The sequence below is a fragment of the Chionomys nivalis genome, chromosome 1, assembly GCF_950005125.1.
Source record: "Chionomys nivalis chromosome 1, mChiNiv1.1, whole genome shotgun sequence".
Taxonomy (NCBI): Eukaryota; Metazoa; Chordata; class Mammalia; order Rodentia; family Cricetidae; genus Chionomys; species Chionomys nivalis.
In genome coordinates this window covers 21261169-21280343 of record NC_080086.1, presented here as the reverse complement: position 1 = coordinate 21280343, position 19175 = coordinate 21261169, and the positions used below count along the sequence as shown (strand labels likewise).

At 40.6% G+C, this 19175-nt stretch overlaps 1 protein-coding gene across 2 annotated transcripts; it reads left to right on the top strand.

Moving 5' to 3' along the window:
• Nucleotides 1–1182: 1182 nt before the first annotated feature.
• Nucleotides 1183–18270, top strand: LOC130869765 (C-type lectin domain family 2 member E-like). Of its 2 annotated transcripts, none has more exons than XM_057762198.1 (5): nucleotides 1183–1296; nucleotides 7951–8082; nucleotides 10058–10233; nucleotides 17294–17400; nucleotides 17961–18270. In XM_057762198.1, the coding sequence occupies exons 1-5, from the start codon at nucleotides 1251–1253 to the stop codon at nucleotides 18103–18105; spliced, it is 606 nt and encodes a 201-aa protein (XP_057618181.1). In that variant the 5' UTR covers nucleotides 1183–1250; the 3' UTR covers nucleotides 18106–18270. The 2 variants fall into 2 exon arrangements, with proteins under 2 accessions (XP_057618181.1, XP_057618172.1); XM_057762189.1 differs by having other exon boundaries at nucleotides 10055–10233.
• The last annotated feature ends 905 nt before the right edge of the window (nucleotides 18271–19175 follow it).

Here is a 19175-nt window from a genome sequence, read left to right as displayed (position 1 = left end):
CTGATTCCCAGAGAGTCACTGCCTATTGTGTGGAAACACAACCCCTCACCTCAGAGGAGGTATGAGTTTACTCTGGAGACAAAATGAGTGAACACAGATTTAGATTTCTCCAAATTTCATTTTGTGAGGTGGCAATGGAGTCTTTACAGTCACACAACAATGGAAACCACATGTGAAGACACTTTTTAAGCACATTGGTGGAAATACCAGAGAGGCAGTTATAGCAAAGTTGAGGGAGGGGTTTTTAAGGGGTCAGATGATACCCGATGATGCTCTTAGCCTTTGGTTTTGTGGGAACTGTCAGTTAATATATTGCAAGGAAAGCTAGTCTTCTGAGTACCCTGATGGTCATAAAGGTGAGAGACAGAAAAGAGCAATAAGTATTGAGAGGGCTCTATAGAAGGAGGGCTCAGTTTCAGGAGACTTGATGCTTTTTTTGGCCTCCAGGAGTACCAGGCATTCGCAGGTGTACATACATATGTTCAAAACACACAAATATGCATTATATAATATACATTTATTTTTTTAGATTTTCCAATATAATAGAGTAAATGTTTTTTTTTCTTTTTTTAAAATGATTTTATTGAGCTATACATTTTTCTCTGCTTCCATTCCCTTCTCTCCCCTCTCCAATATACATTTTTAAAAAGAGGGCCAAAGGTGGCTCTGAACTCATAGGCTTGCACATCCTCTCTGGTCACTGAAGGGCAATCAGCCTTGTAGAAGGGTCTGTGGAAGGTGCTGCTGCTTTCCAGAAACTTCCCTGTTCACAAGGCTCGAAAAGGGACTGGCAATTACATTTCACTCTTTTGCAGTTGTTTTGTTTTTAGTTTGATTTCCCCAGGACCGTGAACCTCCCCCTGTCTTCCTATCTTGGTAGCAGAGAAAAGTGTGTGAAGTTGCTCTAATTTAAAAGCATTTGCGCTACCAAAATCTAAAACATCTACAAATCTAAGTTCCCTTTATTTCCTTTGCAGTACACATTTCATTTACGGTACACATTTCCTGCAGGGTCCCTCTCCTAATTTGTAATTCCGTTCCCACAAGAAGCAGATTTTATGCTTTTTTTAATTTTATTTCAAAGGGGTGAATACTTAGGATGATTAATCAGGCAACAAATCACGGACCAGCTGGGAAGAGCTATTTAAACCACGCCCACAGGCTTTTTTGGTCTGTTTTCAGAAGTCCATCTCATTCATCCCAGTGTCTTTGCTTCATCAAGACAAAGGTGGTGCATAGCCTTCATAAAAATGTCAACTGCGGAGTCCACCTCTCCGGGTCGCGTGGAAGAAAACCGTACGTATTTGATCAATCGTTAACTAAATTAAAGGGAGAAAAAGGGGAGCTTCACCAGGGGTGTGGAATCTTCCTCCCTTTAGCTTGCCACAGGCATCTCTCCAGATAGGCTAGGCAGCGGGTGGGGAACCCTGGGGTGGGTAGGAGCACAGCAGTGCAATTCCCTATTATTCTGTTTTGGCGAGTGTTACTTAAACATGTTTGGGGAAGAGCAACCAACAGCGAACTTGTTGAATCTGCGCTCTTTAAATTCCCGCCAGAGTGAGGCACAGAGTGCCTGTGTTGACTAAAGTAGCCAATGAGGCTGCCTCACTCACTGTGATTAAAAGAACTGTAGCCCTGTGTTGTGGGTGTTAGGGTTGAAGAAGCTGCCCATCAGATTACATTTCCCCATAGTCTGAGGGACATTTACAGCCCCCTGGCCCAGCCATGCATACTTGATTGTGAGATACCTGCTATGGCAGGGAGAGATAAACAGCTCTTCTGAGTTCCTATAGCACAGTAGGTGTCCGGATTCCTAGAGGTCTGGTTGGAGGAACCTGGGCATGCTCAGGCAAGTCGCTGCCATCCAGTGCCCCTAAAGTGCCCCTGCTCACACCTCCCCACTACCTTCTTTTCTGGGCTCCCACAGTGGACCCCCCTCCCCAAACCGATTGTGCTTTTTCATCCCTAACCTCCAGGCTGTCAGAAATTCTCCCCTTTCCTTAGGACACAGGTGTACTCCTTCAGGTCTTAAAGAATTCTGTGGCACCAGGGAACAATCTCTTTCCTACTTTACCTAGTGCTGCATCCCACGATTTTCAGTAGGTCGGGGATGGGAGACTGATCCCACCTCTAAATCCATCTTCTTTTTCAGGTTATGGTAAATGATGGGAAAAGGACATTGGAGATTGCTGTTTTAAAACCGTATCCTCTCATTTTGGAAAATGTTTCTATTTTATTCTTTAAATCTCTTTCCCTTTAACTTAAAACTTTTAAAATCCATTTTACGTGTATGTGTGTTTTGCCTGCTTGTCTGTGCACTATGTGCATGCTTGGTGCCCACAGGGGTCAGAAGAAGGTGTTGAATCCCCTGGACCTGGACTTAGGCAATTGTGAGCCCCTGTGTGGGTGCTGGAAATGAACCGAGTCTTCTCTCTACAAGGGTAGCAAATGCTCTTCACTGCTGAGACATGATTATACCTCTACTTTAATATTTTTGTTTAGGAATAGAATATTTCTTGAAAAACAGAATTCACATTTATTGTTAGCTTAAAGGTCTAGTTAGTGACAGCCTCAGGAGATCAGGCTAAGTTCCTCTAGGTGGACAGGCCCCCGATGTGGTAAATACTAGTCTGGGAGGTGGGGGACAAACTGAAGAAGAAAGCCTTCTAACCAGGCCTCCCTTGAATACCTTGGCCCCATCCCGTGCCATCCAGTTCACATCTAAAGGACTCTTCCTCTGCACACACCCAGGCCCTTCCTTGTGGTAGAGCAGCAGGTATGTCCTCTGTTGTCCTGACTTTAAGAGTTGAGCCTAAGCACTTAGGGGCCACTAAATCACATATTCCTCATGGTAAAGAGCACCTGATGTGCTGAGGAACATTAAAAAGTAAAGTTTTCCTTCCTTCTCCAGACTTGTCTATGGGCTGAAAATGTCAGCCAAGTTCTCAGGGCAGTGACCAGTCCATAAAGCAGCTGACTTAGGTGAAAGTTGGAGACCCAGCTCTCTTGAATTCTCTGCAGCTTCTCTGACAGTTTCACGTTCTCATTTCCTGTCTGCAGACCCAGCTCTCTCGAACTCACTGCAGCCTCTCTGATGCTTTCACCTCCTCTGGCTTCTCTGACCAGAAGAGAAAGCTCACGAACAATACTACTGTTTCTCAGGTATACCAAGTATTTCTGAAGGATTAGGGGCTAGATAAATTCCGTGAAGGCCTTAAGAGAGCCCATGACTAAGCAATAAAGATGGTGAACTTCCAAGATGGCGGCTTCTTCTTCACTTTCCAGAACTGAGACAAAGCCTAGGGCTGCTTAAAACAAAGTCATGGGAAGCTTTTTCTCCTGCCAGTGGGGCCCCCTGCTGGTGAACCAGATCGAACAGCTCACAGCTCAATGTTTTATGATTCATCCATTAAAATGAACATACATGTTGCTTTATTACGGTGAATGTAAGTCCCAGTCTATGGTCTCCATCTTTGGAGGACCTGTCCTTGTGCCCTCCTAGCTTTGACCCCTCCTTGGAGGAGGGTCAAGAAAGCCTGCCAAAATCTTGACAACTCCAGCAGTCTACCTAAACTGCTTCCCCAGAAGTTCCCTCGTGGTCTCTTTTCCTTCCTCCTGGTAGTGACATTTGTGGCCTCTTGGTTCCCCCTCGGGAGCACCCCAGAGCGCAGGAATCCCATTAAATCCCATTAAACCTGGATATTATTTAATAATGTGATTTGGCTAATTGGGATTTTTGCGTTGGCAGAGAGATCACATTAGGAAAATTTCTTAAAGATGAATATATTAAACTCCTCAGCTACTTTTAGAAGCACTGCACGTTATGGTGGGCTGTACTCATCCCACTGTGCCTTTTAACACCAGATCTGACACTGCTTTATTGAAAATATTGTCTACTTCCTCTCTACCTCGCCAAGAGATATTTGTACTTAATTGTATATTATTTTAAGTGTTGTAAAATGACGGGAGAGAGACCATGGTGGGCCAAGGGGCCAGGATGCAGGTAGGAGTCAAATACTCCATGCAGGCCGAGCTGGAAAGAAATCAATAGTTGGCAGAGCTTGTCTCTTAAAGAGATAGCAACTAAATACAGACTAGGTAGTGACACAACAGCCGTTGGGACCTGGGCTGGCCAGGGTACTGCCTGGGTTCATCCTCCCAGATGACAGGGTCCAGCATAATGACTGAATCCTACCAGTAACACAGTATTACAATCAATACAGTTTCTATGTGATTATTTTGGGTCTGGGAGGCCCAGAAATGAACAAGCAGTCTCTGACTACAAACACTGTTCACAAAAACCAGTACTTGGAACCTATCTACATTTATAGGTGAATAAATGGGGAAATTGTGATCCATACTCCTGTTGGGTATCTCTAGGTAGGGGCCCCATCCACACTCTGGTCTTACACCTCCCATTCCAGGCCCAGTCCCCTCAGAAAGCCTGCCACTCAGCAGCCCTGCCTCTAAGAGAGCCCATATGGTGGCTCACATACATACCCCTAACTCCTATTCCAGGGATCCAATACATATTTCAGAGGTCTCCTAACACTAGGCATGCATGTAGCACACATATATACATAAGTCCAAACAAAACAGTAACACACATAAAATAAATCTTAAACAATAGTTTATAAAGGACATAGAGACCCCCTCCATCCCTCCCCAAACTTCCCCATTCCCACTTGCAGAGTCTTTGTACCTCTGTCCCCAGCCCTTACACACTTACTTTTCCAGAATGCCAAAACATGGATCCCTGAAGCAGAGACATCACACTTGTCTTCTTTCACATTGTGTCAGCATTACATTCTGCTCTTCAGACAATGCTCTTCAGACAACAGCATGTCAGATACACTGCTGGTGAGATTCTAACACTGTATCCACAGCTCCACTGATACAGAAACAGTACTCTGAATTTAGAAGCATGCAAACACACACACTTCATAGTCAAATGTTATACAAAGAAGTTATGGAAAGCTGGCAAGAAACTTGTAGAGAAGTGAGAGGAGGAAGAGGGTTGCGGCAGTTGGGGTGTTTCCGTGACAGTTGGGTGTCTTTTTAAAAAAGTTACTCAGAAGGAAGCTATTTTCTGTGACTTACTGACTGTAAACTTGCTTAAGCTTGCTGATTAGTATGGGAATGTTTTTGAGTCAGAAGCCTTGGGGACATTTCCCTTGGTAAGGTGGAGACATTTGCTCTAGGCAAGTACAGGCTTGTGGTCCAACTTGTCTCTTGTGTAGAGAGGGTGTATTTACCTTGTCATTAGCTTGGGGACATTTGAGTGATTGCAAATATTCCATTTTTTTACAGTGATCCTTAATGCTGCTACAAATATGCACATAAATGTTTCTTTTTCTTTTTCTTAAACCTTAAATGCAGGCTTTCCTTCCAGCATGGGGTATGTGGGTAGGATGGGGGCACATCACCATATTGTAGACTTTCTGGACAAACAGCTTCATACTAGCTGCATAGTTTTGCCATCCTGAAAGACTTTAGATTCACATCAGCAACTAATTCTTCAACCTCCTGTTATTTACTGATTTTTTTTGCCCAAAACAAGTTCACAAACATTCTCCCCACTTTTTAAAGAATCCAATGACTTTACAATATTGAGCTTCGTGCTCAGGTCTACAGTTCATCTTGTCTTGTTTTCAGCAGACAGATACAAGGTTGTTTCAGTGGCACATACTGGAGCGGTGCCACACTCTCCCTGTCTAAAAACTGTACATCTCTGTTAAATATCTGTTGACGATGAGTGCTTGATATCATTTCTGGAGTCTTTTTTTTCTGCTATATTGTTTTGTCTACATGTTTACTAGCACCAGGCTGTCTGTTTTTCTGTTCTCATAAATCATGAGATGAGGCAGTGTGATCTTTCTGAATTTGACTCCTCTTCAGAATAATTTTAGAATATTCTAGTTTCTTTTTAGTTTTCTTAGTATTTTTAAAAAATATTTATTTATTTATTATGTATACAGAGCATTCCTTCGATGTATGCCTGCAGGCCAGAAGAGGACACCAGACTCCATTACAGATGGTTGTGAGCTCCATATGGTTGCTGGGAATTGAACTCAGGACCTTTGCAAGAGCAGGCAATGCTCTTAACCTCTGAGCCATCTCTCCAGCCCCTTCTTAGTATTTTTTAATAATTTGATGCTATTTTTTTTTCTGAAGGCAATCACTTCCCCTCCACCAGGAAGTGATACTGTGTTGTATATATAAACTTGTTCAGGAGTTGTTTACACATGAGCAATATTGAGTATTCCGTTTTATCATGTGAAGCCTTTACTTCTTATATTGTTCTGTTATTGAATAAAACTTGGGAGTCAGATAATGGGGTAAAAACCTGATTGATCAGAGAAGCAGTAGATAAGTGTCCAGTGACCTGTCTCTCTCCTTTCCAGATACAAAAGGGCTTGCAAATCTTTCTCAATCCTTTTCTACCACTTCCTATGTCTCTCTATTTGTATCCTGGGTCCTCCAAAACCTCTATGGGTAATTCTGGTCAGCTAGTCACTAGCTCTGCCCCTGATTCAATGTTAAACTTTATTGGCAGTCTTGGAGTGTGAGTGTGAGCAAGTATCTCAGAACAATTATGTGTTTAGATCTGTCTTGATTTCTTTCCTTTTTTATGTTAAAATTTTCATGCATATGAGTGTTTTGCCTGAATAAATATCTGTGCATCACATGCATTCCAGTGCACACCAAGGTCAGGTGTGCACCAGCAACTGGAATTATAGATGGTTGTAGGCTACCATGTGGGTGCTAGAATCAAACCCAGGTCCTCTGCAAGAGCAACAAGTGCTCTTAACAACTGACCCAACAATCTAGCCCTGTCCTGATTTCTTCATAACTTTAAATGTAGTTAATTACTGTGCTGATTATGAACCTTTTCAGCTTTATAATTTTATGGCTTCTGTCATTACTGAAGATAGTGCTGTCTTAGACTTTAATTTCCATTTGACAATACAGCTGACTTTACCATGCTGACATTGTATCTTGCAGCTTTGTAAATTCATATTTTATATTCAGTAGTCTTTTATAGAATTGTCATAATTTTTATGCCGATATAACTGCATCATCGGTGATGAGAAACCCTTCATCTGTTTTTCAAGAAGTGTAAACCTTCTTTTATTTCTTTAACAATCTTATGTATATGACTGTTTTGTCTGCACATTTGTTCTTAACATGAGTGCCTGGTACCTATAGAGGGCGATGAGTCCCCTGGAACTGAAGTTGGCACAGTTGTAAACTACTTTGTGAGCACTGGAAATTGAACCTGTGTCCTGTGGAAGAGTCATTTTAAGTCCTGAGGAATTTTCCAGCTTCGTGACCCTATTTCTTTACCCTTGGTGGATCTCCTGTGAAGTCATCCTGGAACAGAGAGCAGACATCCTATTCCTGCTCCTGGTTGCTGGGAAAGCATTAATAACTGCACACTTGGGAATGAAGCAGAGTGTAGTTGGATTTATTATTTTGTTTTTAATTGATAACTTTTATAGGGTTGAGGAAGTTGCTCTAATTCCTATTTTTGCATAATTTTGCTGTGTATTGATATTTCTATTTTCCTCTTTTCTTAGTGTGTTAATAGGTCTATTTACACTGAGTTTTCCCTAGTGTTTTCATTACTCCTAACCAGAGCACTTTCTGGAGAGAAATCCAGCTGACTGTTGCTGTTTTTCACTGTGATCCTCACTCCTTTAGGTTCCTGCCCTTTCATGATACAGCCTCAGTTCAGTAACCAGAAGACCCCTGGGAAGTTCTGTTTTTAGCATCTCTAGTCTTCTTTCTTCCATGGCCATCCTTTATGGACCAGGGCCTTCTTTGAAAGGGGTTTGCAGCACTCTTTCAGATACTTGTAAGTGATTGTAAGTGGATGTTTGTGCTAATTTTCTTTAATTTTTCTTAAGAAATTCTCCAAGTTGGCATTCTTATATTAATATTTTTCAGGTAAAAAGCTCCAAGAAAAATGTCTCAGAATCATCTCCCCCGTGTCTCCTGCTAGGCTTTACTGCTGCTATGCAGTGATCATCGTCCTCACTGCAGCTGTGATTGCACTTTCTGTGGCTCTGTCATTGTCAGGTGAGTGACATCTCCAGATCCTGCAGCATTCTGTCCACATCCACACTGTCAGTTACCCTTACTGAGCACTGTGAGCCTGGCACTGTGTGAAGGGCAGAGAGAGAACACACTGGAAATTCCTGTTCTCTGGGAACTTAGGGTCTAGCAGGAAGATGCAGTGAAGGAACAACACTGGCGGCCAGGTTCAGCATCCCTAGGAAGAGGACATTCAGCAACCTCTAGAGAGATGTGGGAGACATATGCCTACATGGGAAAACTATTCAATGCAGAGGACAAGGAGAAAAAAATACCCAAGTAGCAGCCTCAAGGAAACTGCTGCAGCTAGGCGCAGTGAGAATTGTGAAGAACCACCATGACCCATGGTTTATTTTAACATCTTCAACTATAGTCTGAAAATCTTAAATAGAATATTCCAGAAATATGCTGTTGCTGAGCTTCTAGTTTTAGACTTTTCTAAATAATGTGATGAAATCTTGTACAGCTTTCCTGCCGCATCTGGAGTAATGATTCGTATATTGTTTTATAAAATCAACTTTAACCATGTCAATGAATAATACACAGTCTAAACATGGACAAACACTTGCCTACAAGACAGTATGTATAATCTAAACTTTCACATGGCTCTACATAGCAGTCACCCTCAGGACCTGTTGCATTTGTTCCTTTCATTAAAGCCTCATGGTAGGTGTATAAGAACTAGGAAGAGCTACAACAAATTGCTCTCCACTAAAAATAAGTGTGTGATCGTCATTTCTAGTATTTAATATTTCTTATCAAATCATTTATTTCTATCCTCAGTAGCCCTTCCATAGAGTCATGTAGTCATTCTTACCTGTCAAAGTAGAAAAGGAAAAGTTATGAAATAAAATACATGTTATTTTTCTAAGTGATTCTCTGAAACCTTGCTGCCTTAAGAGTTTCACACACACACACACACACACACACACACACACACACACACACACACATTACTTTATTATGATGGACTCACAAATGAACATATTATAGTTCCATTATCATAGCCACTTAAGCACTTGACACATCCCAAACCCTATGAATCTCATTGAATACAGAATAACTGTTCTGAAGCCATGGAGCTTTGGTTAAGGTTTAGACTTTCACTATATTTACATTTTTATATTCTTATTCATCACAAATTAGAAAAAAACCAGCAAAGTTTAAACTAGAAAAACCATGCTCTTAATAGCCCTATTCTTAAGGCTATTAAAAAGCCCTTATGAGCCTTTTGCTGAATCCTGTTCTTGCTCATCACCTTACAACACTCTTCCTCGTTCTTCTTTCTACATGTTACACCATACTCACACTTGACAGCTGTCCACACTATGCATTATGGGCTGAGACAAGCATATGAGGAAGTACATGGGGTCTCTTTCTTTCTGGGCTTGTGTGACCTTGTTTAATATTATACTTTCTAGGTCCACCACTTTTTTACAAGCTTCATTTTTCTTTGTGTCTGAATAACATTCTGTTTTATTCATATATTACAATTTCATTATCTGTTCATCAGTTGATGGACATCTAGTTAGGTCCATTTTGCTGCCATTGTACATGGAGCAGCAGTAGACATGGATGTGCAGGTCTCTGTGTTATGATGTAGTGTTCTCTCATATATGCCTAGGAATGACATAGCTGAGTCACAAAAGGTCTGTTTGTAATTTTTTAAAGGAGCCTCCATACTGCATGTATCAGTTTATACTCCCACCAGCAATAAATAAGTGCCCCTTCTGATATATGCTGTGAGATTTCTTGATAATTGCCATTCTGGGAGCCTCTAATGAGAACTAGCATATATTCATATGGATTTAATGTATGTGTATATGATAACAGAAAGTCTTCAAGCAAAGCTTTGGAATTAAAAACCTGTTTGACTATGCCATGTTTGCATGCTGATATTTGTCCATAGTTAAATCCAGAGAAGTGAGGAGTTCTCTTTATTTTGTCATTACAAAAGCAGGAAAGACAGAACAGATCTCACGTAACAATACCTATGCTCTTTGCCCAAGAAACTGGATTGGATTTGGAAATAAATGTTTTTATTTTTCTGAAGACATGGAAAACTGGACATTCAGTCAGAACTACTGCAGGGCACTAGGGGCTCAACTAGCTCGATTTGACAACCAAGAGGAGCTGGTAAGAAATGATCAAAATTGGTTTGTTGTTTGTTCTGTTGAATATTTACTGTCTTAAGATAGGGACCTTAATGTTGCAGCATGAGGGAGGATTCCACCCTAGGCATACAGGGGACAGGGGGACACATATTAGTATGTGCCAGTTGTGATAGTAACCCATCTGGCTGTATTCCTGAGATACTCCAAAGGCACTCTCTCCTGTAATGCTAATAGTCATCCTGCATGGTCAGACATACATTTGACTGAGAAACATGATTGTTATAAGGAGGGTGCTTGTTCTTTCTGGCTGCCAGTTTAGCTTAAACCTGAAATAATCACACAGAAACTATATTATTTAAATTACTGCTTGGCCATTAGCTTTAGCTTCATACTGGCTAACTCTTTTTTTTCTATTAAAAATTTCTGCCTCCTCCCCACCTCCCTTTTACCTCCCCCTCCCCCCACTCCCCTCCACCTCCCTCTCCAGTCCAAAGAGCAGTCAGGGTTCCCTGCCCTGTGGAAAGTCCAAGGTCCTCCCCCCTTCATCCAGGTCTAGGAAGGTGAGCATCCAAACAGGCTAGGCTCCCACAAAGCCAGTACATGCAGTAGGATCAAAACCCAGTGCCATTGTCCTTGGCTTCTCAGCAGCCCTCATTGTCTGCCATGTTCAGAGAGTCCAGTTTTATCCCATGCTTTTTCAGTCCCAGTTCAGCTAGCCTTGGTGAGCTCCCAATAGATCAGCCCCACCGTTTTAGTGGATGGGTACACCCTTTGCGGTCCTGACTTCCTTACTTATGTTCTCCCTCCTTCTGCTCCTCATTGGGACCTTGGGAGCTCAGTCCAGTGCTCCAATGTGGGTCTCTGTCTCTATCTCCATCCATCGCCAGATGAAGATTCTATGGTGATATGCAAGATATTCATTAGTAGGGCTATAGGATAGGGCCATTTCAGGTTCTCTCTTCTCAGCTGTCCAAGGACCTAGCTGGGGACATTTCTCTGGACCCCTGGGAACCCGTCTAGAGTAAAGACTCTTGCCAACCCTAAAATGGCTCCCTTAATTAAGATATATACATCCCTGCTCCCATATCCACCCTTCCTTTATCCCAACCATTCCATTCCCTAAGCTCTCCCCATCCTCCCCTTCTCACTTTTCTCTCCCATCTCCCCTTTCTCCCATCCTACCCCACCCCCCAGTTCCCAATTTTTGCCCAGCAATCTTGTCTACTTCCAATATCCAGGAGGATAACTATATATGTTTTTCTTTGGGTTCACCTTCTTATTTAGATTCTCTAGGATCATGAATTATAGGCTCAATACCCTTTATTTATGGCTAGAAAACAATTATGAGTGAGTACATCCCATGTTCATCTTTTTGGGTCTGGGACACCTCACTCAGGATAGTGTTTTCTATTTCCATCCATTTGCATTCAAAATTCAAGAAGTCATTGTTTTTTACCACTCAGTAGTACTCTAATATGTATATATTCCACACTTTCTTCATCCATTCTTCCATTGAAGGACATCTAGGTTGCTTCCATGTTGTGGCTATTACAAAGAATGCTGCTATGAACATAGTTGAACAAATATTTTTGTAGTATGATAGGGCATCTTTTGGGTATATTCCCAAGAGTGGTATTGCTGGGCGCTGGGGTGGGTTGATCCCAAATTTCCTGAGAAACGGCCACACTGCTTTCCAAAGTGGTTGCACAAGTTTGCATTCCCACCAGCAATAGATGAGTGTACCCCTTACTCCACATCCTCTCCAGCAAAGGCTATCATTGGTGCTTTTGATTTTAGACATTCTGACAGGTGTAAGATGGTATCTCAAAGTTGTTTTTATTTGCATTTTCCTGATCACTAAGGAGGTTGAGCATGACCTTAAGTGTCTTTTGGCCATTTGAACTTCTGTTGAGAACTCTCTGTTCAGTTCAGTGCCCCATTTTTTAATTGGGTTAATTAGCATTTTAACGTCTAGTTTCTTGAGTTCTTTATATATTTTGGAGATCAGACCTTTGTCTGTTGCAGGGTTGGTGAAGATCTTCTCCCAGTCAGTGGGTTGCCTTTTTGGCTTAGTGACAGTGTCCTTTGCTTTACAGAAGCTTCTCAATTTCAGGAGGTCCCATTTATTCAATGTTGCCCTTAATGGCTGTGCTGCTGGGGTTATATGTAGGAAGTGGTCTCCTGTGCCCATGTGTAGAGTACTTCCCACTTTCTCTTCTATCAGGTTCAGTGTGTTCAGACTGATATTGAGGTCTTTAATCCATTTGGACTTGAGTTTTGTGCATGGTGATAGATATGGATCTATTTTCATTCTTCTACAGGTTGACAACCAGTTTTGCCAGCACCATTTGTTGAAGATGCTTTCTTTCTTCCATTGTATACTTTTAGCTCCTTTATCAAAAATCAGGTGTTCATAGGTTTGTGGGTTAAAATCCGGGTTTTCTATTCGATTCCATTGGTCAACTTCTCTGTTTTTATGCCAATACCAAGCTGTTTTCAATATTGTAGCTCTGTAATAGAGATTGAAGTCAGGGATGGTAATGCCTGCAGACGTTTCTTTATTGTATAAAATTGTTTTGGCTATCCTTGGTTTTTTGCTTTTTCATATAAAGTTGATTATTGTCCTCTCAAGGTCTGTGAAGAATTTTGATGGGATTTTGATGGGAATTGCATTGAATCTACAAATTGCTTTTGGGAGAATTGCCATTTTTACTATGTTGATCCTCCCAGTCCAAGAGCAAGGGAGATCCTTCCATTTTCTGGTATCCTCTTCAAGTTCTTTCTTCAAAGACTTAAAGTTCTTGTTAAATAGATCTTTCACTTCCTTGGTCAGAGTTACCCCAAGATATTTTATGCTATTTGTGGCTATCGTGAAAAGTGATACTTTTCTGATTTCCCTCTCTGCATCCTTATCCTTTGTGTATAGGAGGGCAACTGATTTTTTTTTGGAGTTGATCTTGTATCCTGCCACCTTACTAAAGGTGTTTATTAGCTGTAGGAGTTCTTTGGTAGAGTTTTTGGGGTCGCTCATGTATACTATCATATCATCTGCAAATAACGAAAGTTTAACTTCTTCCTTTCCAATTCGAATCCCCTTGATCCCCTTATGTTGTCTTATTGCTATTGCTAGAACTTCAAGCACTATATTGAAGAGGTATGGAGAGAGTGGACAGCCTTGTCGTGTTCCTGATTTTAGTGGGATGGCTTTGAGTTTCTCTTTGATTAATTTGATGTTAGCTGTCGGCTTGCTGTAAATAGCTTTTATTATATTTAAGCATGACCTTTGTATCCCTAATCTCTCCAAGACCTTTATCATAAAGGGGTGTTGAATTTTGTCAAATGCTTTTTCAGCATCTAATGAAATGATCATATTTTTTTTTCTTTCAGTTTATTTATATGATGGATTACATTGATAGATTTTCATATGTTGAACCAGCCCTGCATCTCTGGGATGAAACCTACTTGATCACAATGGATAATTCTTCTAATGTGTTCTTGGATTCAGTTCGCCAGTAATTTATTGAGAATTTTTGCGTCAATGTTCATGAGTGAGATTGGCCTGTAATTCTTTCTTGGTTGGGTCTTTGTGTGGTTTTGGTATCAGGGTAACTGGAGCTTCATAAAAGGAATTTGGCAATGACTCTTCTGTTTCTATATTGTGAAATGCATTAGGAGTATATGTATTAGCTCTTCTTGGAAGTTCTGGTAGAATTCTACATTGAAACCATCTGGTTCTGGGCTTTTTTTGGAAGGGAGATTTTTTTATAACAGTTTCTAATTCTTTGTGACTAACAGGTCTATTTAGATTGTTCACCTGGTCTTGGTTTAACTTTGGTATATGGTACTTATCTAAAAAAAATATCCATTTCTTTGCATTTTCCAGTTTTGTGGCATACAGGCTTTTGTAGTAAGATCTAATGATTCTCTGAATTTCCTCTGTGTCTGTGGTTATGTCCCCCTTTTCATTTCTGATCTTATTAATTTGCATGTTCTCTCTCTGTCGTTTGATTAGTTTGGATAGGGGTTTTTTGATCTGGTTGATTTTCTCCAAGAACCAACTTTTTGTTTCATTGATTCTTTGGATTGTTTTCTGTGTTTCTATTTTGTTGATTTCAGCCCTCAGTTTGATTATTTCCAGTCTTCTACTCCTCCTGGGTGAGTCTGCTTCTTTTTTTTTCTAGAGCTTTCAGGTGTGCTGTTAAGTCTCCAATGTGTGCTTTCTCCATTTTCTTTAAGTGGGCATTTAGTGCTATGAACTTTCCTCTTAGCACTGCTTTCATAGTGTCCCATAGTTTTGAGTATGTTGTCTCTTTATTTTCATTAAGTTCACAGAAGACTTTAATTTCTTTCGTTATTTCTTCCTTGACCCATGTGTGGTTCAGTAGTTGACTTTCATTTTCCATGAGTTTGTCAGCTTTCGGGGGGTAGCATTTTGTTGAATTCTAACTTTAATCCGTGGTGGTCACTAAAATTTTTTTGTATCTATGGAGGTTTGCTTTGTTACTGAGTATGTGCTCAATTTTCAAGAAGGTTCCATGAGCTGCAGAGAAGAAGGTATATTCTTTTCTATTTGGGTGGATGTTCTATATGTGTCTCTTAAGTCCATTTGATTCATTACCTCCATTAATTCTCTTATTTCCCTGTTAGGTTTCTGTCTGATTGACCGGTCCATTGGTGAGAGATGTGTTGAAGTCTCCTACTATTAGTGTGTGTGGTTTGATGTCTGCCTTGAGTTCTAGTAATGTTTCTTTTACATAAGTGGGTGCTTTTATATTAGGGGCATAGATATTCAGGATTGAGACTTCATTCTGATGAATTGTCCCTGTTATGAGTATGTTATAAAATGACCATCTCGATCTCTTCTGATTGATTTTAGTTTGAAGTCAGATTTGTTAGAAATTAGTATGGCCACACCTGCTTGTTTCTTAGGTCCATTTGCTTGAAAACCCTTTTTCCAACCCTTTACTCTGAGTAGATGTTTGTCTTTGTGGTTGAGGTGTGTTTCTTGTAAACAGTAGAATGTTGGATCCTGTTTACGTATCCAATCTCTTAGCCTGTGTCTTTTTATAGGTGAATTGAGTACATTGATATTAAGTGATATTAATGACCAGTGGTTGTTGACTCCGGTTATTGTGCTGGTGAAGGGTCGCTAGATGTCTGAGTTATTGTAGGCAGTGTTGGCAATGTTGGATTCCTTGGGTTGTGATTTTCCTTCTATTACTTTCTGTAAGGCTGGATTTGTGGCTACGTATTGTTTAAATTTGTTCTTATCCTGGAATATTTTGTTTTCTCCATTGATAGTGAACGATAGCTTGGCTGGGTATAGTAGTCTGGGCTTGCATCCATGGTCTCTTAGTTTCTGCAGTACCTCTATCCAGGACCTTCTGGCTTTCATGGTTTCCATAGAGAAGTCCGGGGTAAGTCTGATAGGTTTACCTTTATAAGTTACTTGACCTTTTTCCTTTGCAGCTCTTAATATTCTTTTTTTTTCTGTATGTTTTGTGTTTTGATTATTATATGGTGAGGGGATTTTTTTTGATCTAGTCTATTTGTTGTTCTGTATGCTTCTTGAATATTCATAGGAATATCTTTCTTTATGTTGGAAAAGTTTTCTTCCATAATTTTTTAAAATATATTTTCTGGGCCTTTGAGCTGTAATTCTTCTCTTTCTTCTATCTCTATTATTCTTAGGTTTGGTCTTTTTATTGTGTCCCATATTTCCAGAATGTTTTATGATGAGAATTTGTTGGATTTGCTGTTTTCTTTGATCAGTGCATTTATTTTCTCTATGGTGTCTTCAGAATCTGAGATTTTTTCTTCTATCTCTTGTATTCTATTGGTTATGCTTGTTTCTGTAGTCTCTGTTCATTGACCTAGATTTTCCATATCCAGCCGGCCCTCGGTTTGTGTTTTCTTCCTTGCCTCCATTTCAGTTTTCAATTTTTGAACTGTTTCCATTACCTGTTTGATTGTTTTTTCTTGGTTTCCCAGGGTATCATTTATGTATTTATTCATTTCTTCAAACTTTTTGTTATACTTCTCATCCATTTCTATAAGGGAATTTTACATGCTGTTTAAGGGACTCTATTGCTTTTATATTGTCAATTTTTTCCACTTCTTCTGTATTAGGATGTTTGAGACCTTCTGTTGTAAGATCACTGGGTTCTGGTGTTTTCATGTTGTTCTTCAGGTTGGTGGAGGAATTCTTGCCTTGGTGCCTGCTCATCTCTTTCTTCAAATGCTATCCGATGGATCTTATGGAACAGGATCAGGTTCCCTTGCTGGCTAGGGACCTCGCTGACAAAAGGCCTACCTTGCTGCAGGCAGGCTATTGAAGCAAAGGAACTCCTGCCCACCCCGTCTTAGCACCCAAATAGGCTGAGCTGGCTGATCTTGTGTCCCCGCGGAAGGGAGGAAGAAGGGAGGAGGATCCTGGGTGCAAGCTGGGATGGGTTAGGGAGTGAGAGGCCTTAGCACAGAGGAGCAGCCCCTGCTCAATGACCAGGGAGTTAAACTACTGGCTAACTCTTACATATTAATTTTACCCATTTTTATGAATCTGTGTATTGCCACGTGGCAGTGGCTTACTGGCAAAATTTTGGCATGTGTGACTCTGGCGGCAGCTCCAATGTTTCTTTCTTATTCCACCTTTCTTTCTCCCAGCATCAGCCTAGCTTTCCCTGCCTACCTAAGTTCTGCTATAGGTCCAAAGCAGTTTCTTTATTCATTAATCAATAAAAGCAACACACAGAAGGACCTCCTATACCAAACATAAGTATACATGGTCATGTAAGTCTTTGTCCAAACTGGCAGGTGTTGCGAACTTAAGGTGACAGCTGTTAATAACTGTAAATACAGATTTAACAAGGGACTTTCTCAGCCACAGAAGAGGGGTGGTTGTCAGTGTACTATGGGTTATGGCAGTAAAATATATCCACTGAGAACTGAGGATTATTTAGGTTCCAAAGTCAATTACTCTCAGTTCAAACCTGTTGACATCCTGAAAAGAAGCTGTAAGTTGGAGACACTCAATGGTATCTGAAGTTGAGAGACACATATTAGTTTTCTGTGCTTTATGACAGAATTTCCTGAAGAGATACAAGGGACCATTTGACCACTGGATCAGCCTGCACAGAGAGTCATCACATCACCCTTGGATGTGGACAGACAACACCGAATATAACAACTTGTATGTTTTCAGAATGCATTTTCTCCTACTGTGTTCAAGTGTTGTGATTGAGTGAGTCGTGGTTGTGAAAGGTGAAAGGCTGAGTCATGTGAAGGGAAATGTATTGGTATGGAGGAAAAATAAACCTTGGACTGGAGGTGTCCTTGGTGTTGGTTGTGTGTTACATGCAATAGACAGTCTCCAATAAACTCCACATCCCAATGAATTTTAATCCATTTTCTTCCACTTTCATACATGTGAAAAGTACTTCAAGGTAGAATTGAAAACCACCCTTGGGATGCTACTCATGGCTGAAGTTCTTGTGAACATGGTAGCAAGCACCTGCCAAATGCTTTTTACACACAGTACATGGTTAAATATGGATGAGTGACAAGGTGATCACCAAATGGAACCCTGAGAATGGAAAAGTCACTGGGTGTAACACTAGTGCAGGTGATTCCTCATGGACTCTGCTTTTCTGTGATTCGTGCTATAAACAAGCAGTGGACACGAGTGAGATATCATTGCTGGGGGGGGGATGCAGTGGTCAACTGCAGAAATTTTGTTTGTTTTTGTTTTAGGGTTCCCACCCGAGGAGAAGGAGATCATGCCTACCTGAGTGACAGAGGGATCAGCAGTGGCAGGAACAACATACATAGGAAGTGGATTTGTAGCATGCCCAACAGCTACACTTTACAGTGTCCAGAAGTTTCACAGCTTGTATAGAGAATGTGTCAAAGTCATCACGAGAGATCTGTAGCATGTTATCTACAGTTACAGCTTCATTTATTCATCTTTTAAAATGTTGTAAAAGGAGCCGGCTGTGTCCTGCTGCCCCGCGAGCTTAACCCCTGTAATAACCACACAGAAATTGTATTAATTAAATTACTGCTTGGCTCATAAGCTCTAGCTTCTTATTGGCTTACTCTCACACCTTGATTCGACCCATTTCTAATAATCTGTATGTCACCACGGGGTCTTGACTTACTGGGAAAAATTCAGCATATCTGACTCTGGCCACTCTATGGCAGCTCTCTTTGCCTGCCTTCTTTCTCCGAGCATTGAACTCTCTTTTTTCCACCTATCTAAGTTCTTCCCTATCTAAAGGCCAAGGCAATTTATTTATTCAACCAATGAAAGCAACACAAATACAAAAGAACCTCCTACACTATTTCCCCTTTTCTGTTTAAACAAAAAAAAAGGCTTCCACTTTAACATAGTAAAGTTACATATAACAAAACAGTTATTAAGCAAGAATTACAGTCACAATATTTATATCTATTTTATCTTTTATCATAACTAGGGAAAACTATAACTATCTATCTATTCTTCAACTCCAGCAAAGAGTCCAGAAAGATGTAATATTACCTAAGTAAACAGGAAGTAAATTGTAAGAAATTTCCAAAACTCTAGAAGTTTCAGAGACATCTCAATTCCTAGACAGTCACCCAAAGTTATTTTGTACCATTGGGGCATCCATCTTCAGCCTACAGGCCCATAGTATCCAGCAGACTTTTTCATGAAGCAGGAAATTTTAACAGTTCAGTTACTTTCTTCTGTGTCCTGCAGAATGTCTTGCAGACTCTTCTCTTTCATGAATCAGGTACCCCGAAGGAACATCTCAACTTTAGGCAATTTCAGCAGTCCTCTCTCTGAGTTTTTCATTTCCAGTTTATGCAACAGTCCAGGCAAGAGCAATTTCTTGCCTAGATAGCTAACAAACTCCATAAGGGGCCTCTTCGATATAGATTGGTGCTTCCAGGAGCAGACATGTCTCATTGTCATGAAAAACCCTA

Excerpts from the sequence above, each read along its gene's own strand:
- LOC130869765 (XM_057762189.1), top strand. The coding sequence starts at position 1,251 with ATGTCAACTGCGGAGTCCACCTCTCCGGGTCGCGTGGAAGAAAACC. Across the intron at positions 8,083-10,054 it reads TGTGGCTCTGTCATTGTCAG|CAGGAAAGACAGAACAGATC; the intron begins GTGAGTGACATC and ends TCATTACAAAAG. Across the intron at positions 10,234-17,293 it reads TTGACAACCAAGAGGAGCTG|AATTTCCTGAAGAGATACAA; the intron begins GTAAGAAATGAT and ends GCTTTATGACAG.